The 15,750-nt window shown below is 42.0% G+C and overlaps 3 protein-coding genes across 3 annotated transcripts; 1 reads left to right on the top strand and 2 right to left on the bottom strand.

Moving 5' to 3' along the window:
* Positions 1-5,659: 5,659 nt before the first annotated feature.
* On the top strand, positions 5,660-7,672 carry LOC138369627 (spermidine/spermine N(1)-acetyltransferase-like protein 1). Its single transcript, XM_069333050.1, has 2 exons — positions 5,660-5,692; positions 6,026-7,672. Exons 1-2 carry the CDS (start codon positions 5,660-5,662, stop codon positions 7,670-7,672), a joined length of 1,680 nt encoding a protein of 559 aa, XP_069189151.1.
* A 989-nt stretch (positions 7,673-8,661) lies between these two features.
* On the bottom strand, positions 8,662-11,649 carry LOC138369626 (uncharacterized). The gene is made up of 2 exons (XM_069333049.1): positions 10,717-11,649; positions 8,662-8,721 (listed from the first exon to the last, which is right to left on the bottom strand). The coding sequence occupies exons 1-2, from the start codon at positions 11,647-11,649 to the stop codon at positions 8,662-8,664; spliced, it is 993 nt and encodes a 330-aa protein (XP_069189150.1).
* A 1,506-nt stretch (positions 11,650-13,155) lies between these two features.
* LOC138369625 (uncharacterized) lies at positions 13,156-13,758 on the bottom strand. The gene has a single exon (XM_069333048.1). The coding sequence runs from the start codon at positions 13,756-13,758 to the stop codon at positions 13,156-13,158; it is 603 nt and encodes a 200-aa protein (XP_069189149.1).
* Between the last annotated feature and the right edge of the window lie 1,992 nt (positions 13,759-15,750).

Here is a 15,750-nt window from a genome sequence, read left to right as displayed (position 1 = left end):
ATAGCTTTGTTTGCAGCAGCTGCAGTGGCTTCCTGGAGATTGGTCTCGTGTATGTTCAAGTCCTCAGGTGGCGTGTATGTTGCATATCACTTTTCAAGTTCTTTTTGGTATATATTCCAGTTGGCCTTTCTTAAATTCCACCTAGGTTGTGCAGGTGGTGTAGGAGGACGTTCTATGTTTAGTGTTGTGACAGTAGCATAGTGGTCACTGGTGATCACCGGGTCTACTTCCCACTTCACCTGATGCTCGAGGGCTGTTAAGATTAATGTAAGATCGAGGGAACCCACTTGAATGTGAGTGGGTTCCCCAGTGTTATGTGTAATTTCATGTATTTCTCGCAGAGCTGCAGCTAAATGGCGCCCATCTGCACTGGCTGGCCCAGTCTCGCTTATCTATTGATGATGAGCATTAAAAGTCCCAGCAATAATACAATTACAATACAATTTTATTTAGGTAAGGTACATACATACAATAAATTTTTACAAGGATTGGTTGACTTATAGGTAGAGCTAGTACATACAATGCCTAAAGCCACTATTACGCAAAGCGTTTCGGGCATAAAATCCGGCATAATGACATTTTCATGCGTGGCCAAGGCAAGCACTGCCTCTGCTTCTTGTTTACGTCTAGGGGGCTTGTAGATGTTGTATATGAGGAGCTCAATATTAGTCACATTTACTGTTAGTGCTAATACCTCTACTCCATCCCCACATGACAATGGGTCTATTTTATTGCTGGGTAGGGTGTTTCTGACTAGGGTCACCTGGTTACCTGGTTGATACCTGCTTGATGGGGTTCTGGGAGTTCTTCTACTCCCCATGCCCGGCCCGAGGCCAGGCTTGATTTGTGAGAGTTTGGTCCACTAGGCTGTTGCTTGGAGCGGCCCGCAGGCCCACATACCCACCACAGCCCGGTTGGTCCTGCACTACTTGGAGGAAGAAATCTAGTTTCCTCTTGAAGATGTCCACGGTTGTTCCGGCAATATTTCTTATGCTTGCTGGGAGGACGTTGAACAACCGCGGACCTCTGATGTTTATACAGTGTTCTCAGATTGTGCCTATGGCACCCCTGCTCTTCACTGGTTCAATTCTACATTTTCTTCCATATCGTTCACTCCAGTACGCTGTTATTTTACTATGTAGATTTGGTACTTGGCCCTCCAGTATCTTCCAGGTGTATATTATTTGATATCTCTCTCGTCTTCTTTCTAGTGAGTACATTTGGAGGGCTTTGAGACGATCCCAATAATTTAGGTGCTTTTTTGCGTCTATGCGTGCCGTATATGTTCTCTGTATTCCCCCTATTTCAGCAATCTCTCCTGCTCTGAAGGGGGAAGTGATTACTGAGCAGTACTCAAGACGGGACAACACAAGTGACTTGAAGAGTACAACCATTGTGATGGGATCCCGGGATTTGAATGTTCTCGTAATCCATCCCATCATTTTTCTGGCTGTCGCAATATTTGCTTGATTATGCTCCATAAACGTTAGGTCGTCAGACATTATTATTCCCAAATCCTTTACATGCTGTTTTCCTACTATGGGTACATTTGATTGTGTTTTGTACTCTGTATTATGTTTAAGGTCCTCATTTTTACCGTACCTGAGTACCTGGAATTTAGCACTTAAAAATCATGTTATTTTCTGCTGCCCAGTCGAAAACTTTATTAATATCAGCTTGAAGTTTTTCAATGTCTTCAGCCGAGGAAATTTTCATACTGATTTTTGTCATCTGCAAAGGATGATACGAAGCTGTGACTTGTATTTTTGTCTATATCTGATATGAGAATAAGGAAAAGCAGCGGTGCAAGGACTGTACCCTGAGGTACAGAGCTCTTAACTGCACTTGGACTAGATTTTATATGGTTGACCGTTACTCGCCGAGTCCTGTTTGACAGAAAACTGAGTATCCAGCGTCCTACTTTACTGGTTTTTCCCATTGACTTCATTTTGTGTGCTATCACGCCATGGTCACATTTATCGAAAGCCTTTGCGAAGTCCGTGTATATCCCATCAGCATTCTGTTTTTCTTCTAATGCCTCAGTGACTTTGTCGTAGTGCTCAAGTAGCTGTGAGAGCTACTTGAGCACTACTTGGCCTGGGTTGTGAAGGTCATTGGTCTCCATGAAATTGGTGACCTGACTCCTAATCACTCTCTCAAATACTTTTATGATGTGTGATGTTAGTGCAACTGGTCTATAATTCTTTGCCAATGCTTTGCTCCCTCCCTTGTGTAGAGGGGCTATGTCTGCTACTTTAAGTGCATCTGGTATCTCCCCCGTGTCCAAGCTCTTCCTCCACACTATACTGAGTGCCTGTGCTACCGGCACTTTGCATTTCTTTATAAATATTGAATTCCATGAGTCTGGACCTGAGACCGAGTGCATGGGCATGTTTTCAATTTCTCTTTCAAAATTTAATGCGCTCGTGTTGATATCAGTTATATTTACAGGGGTTTGAATATCTCGCATAAAGAAATTGTCTGGATCTTCCACTTTCATGTTGTTTATTGGAGTGCTAAACATGTCCTCATGCTGCTTTTTTAGGATTTAACTAATTTGTTTGTCATCCTCCGTGTATGAACCTTCACTTGTACGAATAGGTCCAATACTGGCAGTGGTTTTTGCTATTGATTTCGCATATGAGAAGAAATATTTTGGATTTTTCTTTATTTCCTGAATTGCTCTCTGTTCTAACTGCCTTTCTTCAGTTTCATATGAGTGTTTCAATTTCCGCTCGATTTATTCAATATCCCTATTTAAATTATTCCTTCTTTGACGGGAAATTCGTGTCTGCATAAGCAGTTCCGTTATTTTTTTCCTGCGTTTATAGTGTCGTCTGCGTTCTCTTTCTACGTTAGATCTCTTTCTGGCTTTCCTCAAAGGAACATGTTTCAGACTTGATACGCTTCTGAAGTCAGTTTTTCTATTCCTTCTGTAGGACTTGTATTACTTAGAACAGTTCCCCATGGAATGTTTGTAAGTTCCCTGTTTATTATCTCCCAGTCTATCCTTTTATTATTAAAATTGAATTTACTGAATAGCCCCTCTCGCTTTATCAACGTTTTAGGTCTATTCTGAGTATTGATGGTCGTTTGCACTTCAATGAGCTTGTGATCTGAGTATGTGGTATCTGATATCGTAATGTCTCTGATAATGTCTTCATTGTTCGTAAAGACCAGATCTAGAATATTTTCATTTCTCGTTGGCTCCGATAGCTGCTGATTGAGTGAAAATTTGTCACAGAATCTAAGTAGTTCTCTAATCTGTGGTTGGTTAGGTCCTGATAGATTTCCTGGTATAATATTATTGTTTGCTATTTTCCACCTAAGACTAGGCAAGTTGAAGTCACCTAGGAAGATAATATCAGGTATCGGGTTCTCCAAATTATCAAGGCTATTCTCTATTTTGTTTATCTGTTCTGTGAATTCCTCAGCCGTTGCATCTGGCGGTTTGTATATTAGAATAATCACTAAATTTATTTTCTCTATTTTTAATCCCAGTACCTCTACCACCTCATTTGTAACGTTTAGGAGCTCCGAGCATACAAGGTCTTCCCTAATATACAGACCCACTCCTCCATGTGACCTAATTTTCCTATCACACCTGTATAGGTTATATCCTGGAATCCAGATCTCACTGTCCAACAATTCCCCTGCATGGGTTTCTGTGAAAGCTCCAAATACTGCATTTGACTCCGTGAGGAGGCCATTTATGAACTGTACTTTGTTGTTTGTTCTTGTTTTCAGTCCTTGTATGTTGGCAAAGATGACTGAGGTTACTCTATTAGTGATAGTTTGAATGGGAGACTTTTTCGGCAAGCCCATTATGCGTGGACATAATGAGTTTGTTCTGACCAGTACTGATTGTTGTAGGGCAGTTGTCTGTCGTAGTTGTAGTTCCCTTTCGGTAGGTAATTGTATCTGTAATTCTGGAATGCCAGTGGATCTGGCATCCAGTTCCATACACTCTCCATGCTGCTCCTTTTGAATTCTCTGCCGGTCTGGTATAAAAAATTTATAGAGTTTCCTCCAAATTCATTATCCTGCTTGCCACTCTTTATGTAGCGTTCCGTGCCTTTCACGTGAAAGTGTGGGCAGCTGAGGTCATAGCATTTTCTGTCCTCCAGTGAGGTTTGGCACATGTCAGGATGGAAAAACCTACATATTGATCCAAATCGACACTCACCTTTCCTAAGCATATTTAAACACTTTTTGGGATGTTGGTAACTGCATTCTAATCCTTTCTTATTACCAGCATATCTATGTCTGCATATACCCTTTGCATAAAATTTGCATAAGTCTGTCCTTCTGTTCTGAATTGATCTATCGGGAACCGTCGTAGTGTCTGTACCTATCGAGCTGTCAGTGCTGTCTGGTACACTTTGTTGTTTACTGTCATCTACATCCTGGCCTACTGAGTCAGAGTTTACAACTTCCTGAGTTTCAGCCTCATTTTCATCCCTGACTATATCCTCCGCCCCTTGAATATTAGAATTGTTGTTGTTCCTTTCCCACTCCTTCTGGATGGCTGGTAGGCTTCCAATGAATGATGTTTTCCGATCATGCGTCATGTTATCTAGAAGGTTTTTAAGGATATTCCAAGCTGGCAGGTCATTTTTACACACCCAGAGCAAGTGGCCAGCTCTCAGTGCTGTAGTGTTACTCCTGTACATGCCGAATGAAATCTAGTGAAATCTAGTCTTAACTAGCTTAACTAAACTAGTCTTAACTAAATCTAGTCTTAAGATCATTAACACTCCTTGTCTCCCCTGTTCATACGGGGAAGATATCATACACAGTGCTGATATCCAGCTAATCTGAAGGACTTCGTGACTGGGGAAAGAGTTTCTTCCAAAACGATTATATCTGCTTTCATATTGATTGCAGCTTCCTGAAGGGTGTGGTTTTTATTTCCAAGACCTTACATGTTCCCTATGCAGTATTCGTAATGGCCAGACGATAGTTTTGGTCGGTAATGCCTGTTCTAGAAGAACTCCTCTTCGGAATCGACGTCTATATTCTACACCTCGCAAGTCGTGTCGCTGCAAAATCGGACTGCACTGATTGCTAATGGTCATCCTCTGCATTGTTGAAATCTGTGCATAACTGTGGTCTATCACTTTCCTAACCAGACCACACACTAGAAAGTGAAGGGACGACGACGTTTCGGTCCGTCCTGGACCACTCTCAAGTCGATTGTGGTCAACCTACTTCAGCCACGTTATTGTGACTCATCGCCTGCATATCACTTTGCTGTTGGTATTGCTGCACATCGGACTGCATTGATTGTTCGTGGCCGTTTCTTGTGTTGTTGGAACCTGTGCATCTTTGCTGTCCAATAGTTCTTTGTTGGTGTTGTTGCATATCAGACTGCATTGGCTGTTGTCTGTCTCTTGTGTTTAAGATTCTGTTGATCTTGAGTGGTCACTGCTTCTTGAAGTTGCTTTTGTGAATGTTGATGGTCTGGTGTCTTGACTACCCGACTGTTGTTGGTAGTCTGTATGTCTATGTCGCGTTGTTTGTCCTCTTGTGCTCCGTCTTGCCTCAGACTATTTCTTGTGTAACTGTGGTCTGTTGCGCGATCTTGTCCATTACTACATAAGTGATTTCTTGAGTCTGTTGCTGTGAGGCGTTCTGCGTCATCTGTAAGCAATTCATAATGGTCTTTGCCATGTCTTTCAACTGGATCTCGGTAAAACTAAATTTGTCATGCTGATTTCGTAAGTAAGTGATTTTTGCTTTTTTGTGTTGTATTTCTGTAGCATTTTTGTTAATTTTCTGATTTGGAGTTGATAGATTCAGGAAATTTTGCTCTGTGAGAGTGGGTGTCTGTTGTGGCTGTGCACGAGTGTTCCAGACGTTGGTGTTGGTGTATGTAGTGCTGGTCAGTGTGGTTATCCTGGCCTGAGCTGTCTGCACCTTTTCTTTATGTGTAAAGCAGGTTGTGCTCCAGGCCTGATGTTTGCCTCCACAATTTGGACATTTGGCTGTTGTGGTCTGGCTTGCCTTGTGCTTGGCTATACAGTCTTTGGTTGGATGTCTCAGGCTAAAGCTAAAGCAACGCTCGGTAAAGCAACGCTCGGTAAAGCAACGCTCGGTAAAGCAACGCTCGGTAAAGCAACGCTCGGTAAAGCAACGCTCGGTAAAGCAACGCTCGGTAAAGCAACGCTCGGTAAAGCAACGCTCGGTAAAGCAACGCTCGGTAAAGCAACGCTCGGTAAAGCAACGCTCGGTAAAGCAACGCTCGGTAAAGCAACGCTCGGTAAAGCAACGCTCGGTAAAGCAACGCTCGGTAAAGCAACGCTCGGTAAAGCAACGCTCGGTAAAGCAACGCTCGGTAAAGCAACGCTCGGTAAAGCAACGCTCGGTAAAGCAACGCTCGGTAAAGCAACGCTCGGTAAAGGAGCGCTCGGTAAAGGAGCGCTCGGTAAAACAACGCTCAGTAAAGCAACGCTCAGTAAAGCAACGCTCAGTAAAGCAACGCTCAGTAAAACAACGCTCAGTAAAACAACGCTCAGTAAAACAACGCTCGGTAAAGGTACGCTCAGTAAAACAACGCTCAGTAGAGCAACACTCAGTAAAACAACGCTCGGTAAAGGAACGCTCAGTAAAACAACGCTCGGAAAAGGAACGCTCAGTAAAACAACGCTCAGTAAAACAACGCTCGGTAGAGGAACGCTCAGTAAAACAACGCTCGGTAAAGCAACGCTCAGTAAAACAACGCTCAGTAAAGCAACGCTCGGTAGAGGAACGCTCAGTAAAACAACGCTCGGTAAAGCAACGCTCAGTAAAACAACGCTCAGTAAAACAACGCTCGGTAGAGGAACGCTCAGTAAAACAACGCTCGGTAAAGCAACGCTCAGTAAAACAACGCTCGGTAAAGCAACGCTCAGTAAAACAACGCTCGGTAAAGCAACGCTCGGTAAAACAACGCTCGGTAAAGCAACGCTCAGTAAAACAACGCTCGGTAAAGCAACGCTCAGTAAAACAACGCTCAGTAAAACAACGCTCAGTAAAACAACGCTCGGTAAAGCAACGCTCAGTAAAACAACGCTCGGTAAAGCAACGCTCGGTAAAACAACGCTCGGTAAAGCAACGCTCAGTAAAACAACGCTCGGTAAAGCAACGCTCAGTAAAACAACGCTCGGTAAAGCAACGCTCAGTAAAACAACGCTCAGTAAAACAACGCTCGGTAAAGCAACGCTCAGTAAAACAACGCTCGGTAAAGCAACGCTCGGTAAAGCAACGCTCGGTAAAGCAACGCTCGGTAAAGCAACGCTCGGTAAAGCAACGCTCAGTAACACAACGCTCGGTAAAGCAACGCTCAGTAAAACAACGCTCGGAAAAGCAACGCTCAGTAAAACAACGCTCGGTAAAGCAACGCTCAGTAAAACAACGCTCGGTAAAGCAACGCTCAGTAAAACAACGCTCGGTAAAGGAACGCTCAGTAAAGGAACGCTCAGTAAAGGAACGCTCAGTAAAGGAACGCTCAGTAAAGGAACGCTCAGTAAAGGAACGCTCAGTAAAGGAACGCTCAGTAAAGGAACGCTCAGTAAAGGAACGCTCAGTAAAGGAACGCTCAGTAAAGGAACGCTCAGTAAAGGAACGCTCAGTAAAGGAACGCTCAGTAAAGCAGCAGGAAAGCAAAATATTCAATCATCGGGAAAATTAGGACATCCTACAAACAGGTAGTTGGCTGATAGCGGAACAATGCAGTTCTGACAGTATCACACACACGTGTGTTCAGTAAGTAACCTAACTATGCCAGAGGTGTTTCTCGCTTCATGTTGCGGTGAAAGGAAGATGATCCCAGGAATCGATCCTATTCCATAGTCCTTAATTTATTGTTCGAAACAGCTAGGTAATTTATCCATTAGTTGTTAATCGTGCTATAATTGGAAGAGTGTAGGAAAATGCGAGTAAGGAACTGACTACCGTCAAAGGGAATAGGCGTCTACTATTTAATCGGAAGCAAGAGTAGTATGGCTGGGAACACACCAGAACTCCACTCGCTAGTTAAAGATGAGGTGCAACTATGGTTAAATTTCATCACCAGGGAATGAGAATAGTTAAAAGACTAAGAGCGACGGGCTGTTTGAAACAACAACAGAAACACAATATCAACGGAACGTGAAAACCGTCTTCGCGTATAAATAGTTTTCATACAACTCCGAAATAAAAATACTCGTCACTGAAGATAGACGGAATATAAGGATTTCCTCGGTGAAAATAACGGAGAAGCCAACTCCATCAAATTTCAACACATCCACAAAGAGCAGTATAGAGTGACAATCTGTGTAAGTGCTCAAGCGAAAGGTATTTGAGGACAATAAAGGGAGGGGGTAGGGGAAAGGGATGGGGGGGTGTATATAAACCTGGTCTGGGTCTGTATAGATCTTGACTGGGCTCTACCATACAAGGCGCCATATTGTGAGCAGGCAGAGACGCCCTGAACCGTGCCAGTCTTGGCAGTCAAAGATTACAAATGAGTGTGAGAGAAAGCATGTAACAGCATCTTTCAAATGACCTGCATGACTATAACAAGTAAACATTCATACCATCGTCAACTGATGAATGCCTTCAAAGGCGTCAGCATATACTGTAGTCAGATAAGGTATACGGTAATCATGCGAGACATTGAGTGCTACCAGAACCTTCACATTACGGGTTGATATGGTGTTTATATGACTGAGCACAATATTTGTGACCATTTAGGGAGTCCTGAAAATGAGCTCAAACATAGATAGGATTACATATAAAGTAAGCAAACTTGGAAAGGGCAAGGGAAGAAAATCCAGATGTAATAGCAGTCACAGGAACGAAATTGTCAGGCATCATAGCAAATGCAATGTTTCTGCTAAACAACTATATGATACAGAAAATGCGTGATGGAATTTGAATGGACCTGATGATAAGAAAGAAATGGAGCTTCGAGGAGATGGTTATCCTTGACTGTGAAGATTTCAGAGACTACTTAAACCATGAAAATTAGAGGACCAGAGCTAGAAATAGTAGCGATGTAAAAGCCTCCACTGAATTAATAAAGAGCTAGACAGAAAAAACATGACAATTATTACTATAAAAGAAAGAACTGCTCCCGTTGCCTGTAGAAATAAATCTAAGAAGGAGAGACAAAAGGAAAAGTGTACACAGAGAACAAAAACTCGCATGAGAGCACAGACACACGAGGAACTTAACTATTGGAAGTGGCAACGTGAAATGATGAGCAATGATGACGTGATATTCAGAATTTACGAGTCGGAATAAACAAAAGAAAATTGTAAGCCTCTGTAAGAATGTGTGATCACACTGTAGTGACGTCTGAATATATGTTGGGAGTAGGAATAATCTATTGAAGGAAGAGTCCAGAAAGCAAAAACACTAATATTCAGAAGGGGAATTTCGAAGAGATGAGAATAGGAATGCCATGTTAAACATAACTCAGAGAAAAGACTGCTCAAAACAAAATGGATTATATCATACAGAAGTACCGGAAGACAGAAGGCAAGTTTGTACCGGTACAAAAGTAAAAGAATGATTTGCAAAAGAGGAATCAATGATCTGATCAAAGACAACTTATCCTCCTGTTTAGATAGTTTTCGTTAGTAACAATGTGGTTAGTGGTGGTTAGTAACCAAAGACCCATCGTACATACATAGACGTAATGAACAATTGAACAGTAGAATTTTTGTAATATTCACTTTACAGAGTTCGAACAAAATAAAACTAAAAACCAAACTTAAATATTACTAGGCCTAGTATAGCACATATATGTACTATTAGGCCTCAAATAGCGTGTATCCTAAATCTAACCTCAGCCTTAGAAGGTTAGGCTAGATTTGGTTACGTTTTCTTTGCAAATTCAGTACAAAAATTTTCCTGTTTGTCCAAATTCAAAAAGTACCGATTTCAACTTACCATTTACCCTCTACGTCAATATATGTACAACGGTCCTCATCGATACTATAAGTACTACCTATACAGGAGGATGGGCCGTCAAAGATGTAAAGAAGCCAAGCAAGTAAGTACAAGGGCATGGAGAAAATGCTGGAATAATAGAACAACAGAGAACAAAAGTATCGAAGGGCCAGCATTGAGTACCAAATTTGAGAGAAGCAGCATAGAGACAGTATGAAGACGACTTAGTAAATAAACCGAAGACCCAAACTACAGTTCTATAGAGCCACATGAGGAGAAAAACTGTATCGGCTCTTTTATTGGTCGAAAAGATGATAGAGTATCTTCCTTAGGAAGTATATAATACACTCTGGTCCCTTCCATGGCCTCTTTATTGGTCTCTTCCATGGCCTCTTTATTGGTCTCTTCCATGACCTCTTTATTGGCTCCTTCCATGACCTCTTTATTGGCTCCTTCCAAGACCTCTTTATTGGCTCCTTCCAAGACCTCTTTATTGATTCCTTCCATGCCCTCTTTATTGGTTCCTTCCATGACCTCTTTATTGGTTCCTTCCATGACCTCTTTATTGGTTCCTTCCATGACCTCTTTATTGGTTCCTTCCATGACCTCTTTATTGGTTCCTTCCATGACCTCTTTATTGGTTCCTTCCATGACCTCTTTATTGGTTCCTTCCATGACCTCTTTATTGGTTCCTTCCATGACCTCTTTATTGGCTCCTTCCATGACCTCTTTATTGGCTCCTTCCATGACCTCTTTATTGGCTCCTTCCATGACCTCTTTATTGGTTCCTTCCATGACCTCTTTATTGGTTCCTTCCATGACCTCTTTATTGGCTCCTTCCATGACCTCTTTATTGGTTCCTTCCATGACCTCTTTATTGGCTCCTTCCATGACCTCTTTATTGGCTCCTTCCATGGCCTCTTTATTGGTCTCTTCCATGACCTCTTTATTGGCTCCTTCCATGACCTCTTTATTGGCTCCTTCCAAGACCTCTTTATTGATTCCTTCCATGCCCTCTTTATTGGTTCCATCCATGACCTCTTTATTGGTTCCTTCCATGACCTCTTTATTGGTTCCTTCCATGACCTCTTTATTGGTTCCTTCCATGACCTCTTTATTGGCTCCTTCCATGACCTCTTTATTGGCTCCTTCCATGACATCTTTATTGGCTCCTTCCATGACCTCTTTATTGGCTCCTTCCATGACCTCTTTATTGGCTCCTTCCATGACCTCTTTATTGGTTCCTTCCAAGACCTCTTTATTGGTTCCTTCCATGACCTCTTTATTGGTTCCTTCCATGACCTCTTTATTGGTTCCTTCCATGACCTCTTTATTGGTTCCTTCCATGGCCTTTTTATTGGTTCCTTCCGTGACCTCTTTATTGGTTCCTTCCATGACCTCTTTATTGGTTCCTTCCGTGACCTCTCTATTGGTTCCTTCCATGACCTCTTTATTGGTTCCTTCCGTGACCTCTCTATTGGTTCCTTCCATGACCTCTTTATTGGTTCCTTCCATGGCCTCTTTATTGATTCCTTCCATGGCCTCTTTATTGGTTCCTTCCATGACCTCTTTATTGGTTCCTTCCATGACCTCTTTATTGGTTCCTTCCATGACCTCTTTATTGGTTCCTTCCATGGCCTCTTTATTGATTCCTTCCACGACATCTTTATTGGTTCCTTCCATGACCTCTTTATTGGTTCCTTCCATGACCTCTTTATTGGTTCCTTCCATGACCTCTTAATTGGTTCCTTCCATGACCTCTTTATTGGTTCCTTCCATGGCCTCTTTATTGATTCCTTCCACGACATCTTTATTGGTTCCTTCCATGACCTCTTAATTGGTTCCTTCCATGACCTCTTTATTGGTTCCTTCCATGGCCTCTTTATTGATTCCTTCCACGACATCTTTATTGGTTCCTTCCATGACCTCTTTATTGGTTCCTTCCATGACCTCTTTATTGGTTCCTTCCACGACCTCTTTATTGGTTCCTTCCATGACCTCTTTATTGGTTCCTTCCATGACCTCTTTATTGGTTCCATCCATGGCCTCTTTATTGATTCCTTCCATGGTCTCTTTATTGGTTCCTTCCATGGCCTCTTTATTGATTCCTTCCATGACCTCTTTATTGGTTCCTTCCATGACCTCTTAATTGGTTCCTTCCATGACATCTTTATTGGTTCCTTCCATGACCTCTTTATTGGTTCCTTCCGTGACCTCTTTATTGGTTCCTTCCACGGACTCTTTATTGGTTCCTTCCATGACCTCTTTATTGGTTCCTACCAAGACCTCTTTATTGGTTCCTTCCATGACCTCTTTATTGGTTCCTTCCATGACCTCTTTATTGGTTCCTTCCATGGCCTCTTTATTGGTTTCTTCCATGACCACTTTATTGGTTCCTTACAAGACCTCTTTATTGGTTCCTTCCATGACCTCTTTATTGGTTCCTTTCAAGACCTCTTTATTGGTTCCTTTCAAGACCTCTTTATTGGTTCCTTCCATGACCTCTTTATTGGTTCCTTCCAAGACCTCTTTATTGGTTCCTTCCATGACCTCTTTATTGGTTCCTTCCATGACCTCTTTATTGGTTCCTTCCATGGCCTCTTTATTGATTCCTTCCACGACATCTTTATTGGTTCCTTCCATGACCTCTTAATTGGTTCCTTCCATGACCTCTTTATTGGTTCCTTCCATGGCCTCTTTATTGATTCCTTCCACGACATCTTTATTGGTTCCTTCCATGACCTCTTTATTGGTTCCTTCCATGACCTCTTTATTGGTTCCTTCCACGATCTCTTTATTGGTTCCTTCCATGACCTCTTTATTGGTTCCTTCCATGACCTCTTTATTGGTTCCATCCATGGCCTCTTTATTGATTCCTTCCATGGTCTCTTTATTGGTTCCTTCCATGACCTCTTTATTGGTTCCTTCCATGGCCTCTTTATTGATTCCTTCCATGACCTCTTTATTGGTTCCTTCCATGACCTCTTAATTGGTTCCTTCCATGACATCTTTATTGGTTCCTTCCATGACCTCTTTATTGGTTCCTTCCGTGACCTCTTTATTGGTTCCTTCCACGGACTCTTTATTGGTTCCTTCCATGACCTCTTTATTGGTTCCTACCAAGACCTCTTTATTGGTTCCTTCCATGACCTCTTTATTGGTTCCTTCCATGACCTCTTTATTGGTTCCTTCCATGGCCTCTTTATTGGTTTCTTCCATGACCACTTTATTGGTTCCTTACAAGACCTCTTTATTGGTTCCTTCCATGACCTCTTTATTGGTTCCTTTCAAGACCTCTTTATTGGTTCCTTTCAAGACCTCTTTATTGGTTCCTTCCATGACCTCTTTATTGGTTCCTTCCAAGACCTCTTTATTGGTTCCTTCCATGACCTCTTTATTGGTGCCTTCCAAAATCTCTTTATTGGTTCCTTCCATGACTTCTTTATTGGTTCCTTCCATGACCTCTTCATTGGTTCCTACCAAGACCTCTTTATTGGTTCCTTTCATGACCTCCTTATTGGTTACTTCCACGATATCTTTATTTGTTCCATCCATGCCCTCTTTATTGGTTCCTTCCATGGCCTCTTTATTGGTTCCTTCATTTACTTCTTTATTGGTTCCTTCAATTACCTCTTTATTGGTTCCTTCCATGACTTCTTTACTGGTTCTTTCCACGACTCCTTTATTGGTTCTTTCCACGACTCCTTTATTGGTTCTTTCCACGACATCTTTATTACTTTCTTCCATGACTTCTTTATTGGTTCCATCCATGACTTCTTCATGAACATGTTGTCGGGGTTCAGCAATGGCATGTTCCAAAGCCATTTGAATTGCTATCATCTGTGTTTACAAAGTTGAACAAACATTTGAAAGTCTTCAACTAGCTACAGAATTTCTTGCCCTAAATGCCGCTCCGGTTTCTTGTCCCTGCTGGTCTACTGATCCACCTGTGAAGTATGTGAAGGTGTCAGATGCCAAGTTTGATTCTATATGCATCTGTGCAATATTACGTAGCAGTTGAAGATTAGTCTGGCTCTTTTTTCCTTCAATAACCATAATCTTAAAGTCTGTTGGCAGAGATTCCCAAGGGGCTTGTATAACGAAGTCTGCATGTATTTCGTCGACACCCTTCTCAGTACCTGTATTTGTTATATCTTATGTATTGATGGTGTTTATTGCACAATGGGTCCACCTGTTGCTATTGGAGGCTCTTCTGTCCCGCGTTAGTGCTCCAGTGATTATATCTTTAGGTGAACTGATTCTAGGTCTAGTCAATATCTTGGTCAGTATGTACGCAGCGATCCCTTTTACCCTTATTTCAATCGACGTTAGCTTGGTTTCTGTTCTTAGGCTTAGTATTTTAGTCCATGTAGGAGCTCCTGTTATGACTCGCATTGCATCATTTTGAATAACCTCAATGTTTGCCCCCTGGCCAGGAGGAGTAAGGCAGGCGCTGCATAATCAACTAGGGAACGAACGGCGTGTAAGTAAAACATTCTTAACACTTTGGGTCCCGCTCCTAGACGGGGCCCTGTGATTGCTCTCATTATATTCAGTCGTGATTTTGTTTTCTCCTTCAGATATTGAATTTGCTTGTTGAATGTCATTTCAGAATCTATCCACACTCCGAGATATTGATATTGTGTAACCCACTGAAGGTTAATGTCGTGAATGCGTAGGTGCCTGTCTGGCGTGTTGCCGCCTAGTCTCATTGCCTTGTACTTCTGTGCAGATATTTTTACCCTTAAAATACTGCATTCAGATGTTACTTTATCTAATGCACCTTGTGCTTTATTTAGACGTGAAGAACCTGTAATGACTAATGCTATATCATCAGCATAGCTTAGCAATATAATCCCTTCTGTATATGTTATGGTAAAGTTTTCCATAAGGATGTTAAAAAGACTGACTGAGGACTCCTCCTTGTGGAGTCCCATTCTCATGCAAGTGGTAGTCCGACAGTTGTTCTTGCAACTTTACTCTGGCATACCTGTGACTTAGGTAATCTTGAATCCATGCTAGCATATTTTCCTTTACAGCATTTTTTAATTAAAGTGTGTAAAATTGCTTGCGGGCTTGCAAGTTCGAATGTTTTTTTTCTAGATCAAGGAAAATCACTGGAGCTAAACCTGAGTTAACTGTTCCTAGTAATGTTGCTATGCAGTTGGCAGTACCTACTCCTCTAGTGAAGCCAAATATTTGTTTATGAAGGTCTCCAGTCTTCCACAGTAGCCTATTTAAGACCATCCGTTCTGCAGTTTTATTAATGCATGATGTTAATGAAATGGGTCTGTAAATGCCAGGTTCTTTCAGCTTTGGAATCGGTATGATGTCTGCTTTCTTCCAAGAGGTCGGTAGTTTGCCTTGCTGCCAAGATGCATTGATGACGTCCAATATTCCTTGTTCTCCAGCAGGACCTGCATGTGTGACCATTGAGTATGTAATGTTATCAGCACCTGGTGCAGTGTCCTTACCGCTTTTTTTTTTTAGCTCTGATTAGTTCTCGTTTGGTGAAGGGACAGTTACATTCGTCATTTTTAGCTATCTTCTCATGAATGGCTAAGAACCTCTCTTGTTTTTAATTGTTCTTGCTGCCTTCTGACCATTGCAGGAAGCTGATATGAAGCTGTTCTTTCTGTAAATTGGAGAGTAAGTCTCTCAGCCTCTTACAATGATTGAATACATGCCTGTGGTCGGGATGGTCGACCTGATTTGGTTTTAATCTGCCCCCATATCTTGCCCAGCCTACTATGTTCATTTAGAGTTTGACTGTGTTTCCTAGTATAATGGTTGGAATAGCTTTGTTTGCAGCAGCTGCAGTGGCTTCCTGGA

Source organism: Procambarus clarkii, chromosome 29 (assembly GCF_040958095.1).
Source record: "Procambarus clarkii isolate CNS0578487 chromosome 29, FALCON_Pclarkii_2.0, whole genome shotgun sequence".
Classification (NCBI taxonomy): domain Eukaryota; kingdom Metazoa; phylum Arthropoda; class Malacostraca; order Decapoda; family Cambaridae; genus Procambarus; species Procambarus clarkii.
Note: the sequence above shows the minus strand (reverse complement) of the source record. Positions and strands in the feature narration are given on the sequence as shown.

What these genes read in the sequence shown, in the direction of transcription:
- LOC138369626 (XM_069333049.1), bottom strand. Translation starts at nt 11,649, where the DNA reads ATGGAAGGAACCAATAAAGAGGTCATGGAAGGAACCAATAAAGAGGTC. An exon ending in TGGAAGGAACCAATAAAGAG is followed by an intron (nt 8,722 to 10,716) that starts GTCATGGAAGGA and finishes GCTCATTTTCAG; the next exon opens with GACTCCCTAAATGGTCACAA.
- LOC138369625 (XM_069333048.1), bottom strand. Translation starts at nt 13,758, where the DNA reads ATGATAGCAATTCAAATGGCTTTGGAACATGCCATTGCTGAACCCCGA.
- LOC138369627 (XM_069333050.1), top strand. Translation starts at nt 5,660, where the DNA reads ATGGTCTTTGCCATGTCTTTCAACTGGATCTCG. An exon ending in TGTCTTTCAACTGGATCTCG is followed by an intron (nt 5,693 to 6,025) that starts GTAAAACTAAAT and finishes TTGGCTATACAG; the next exon opens with TCTTTGGTTGGATGTCTCAG.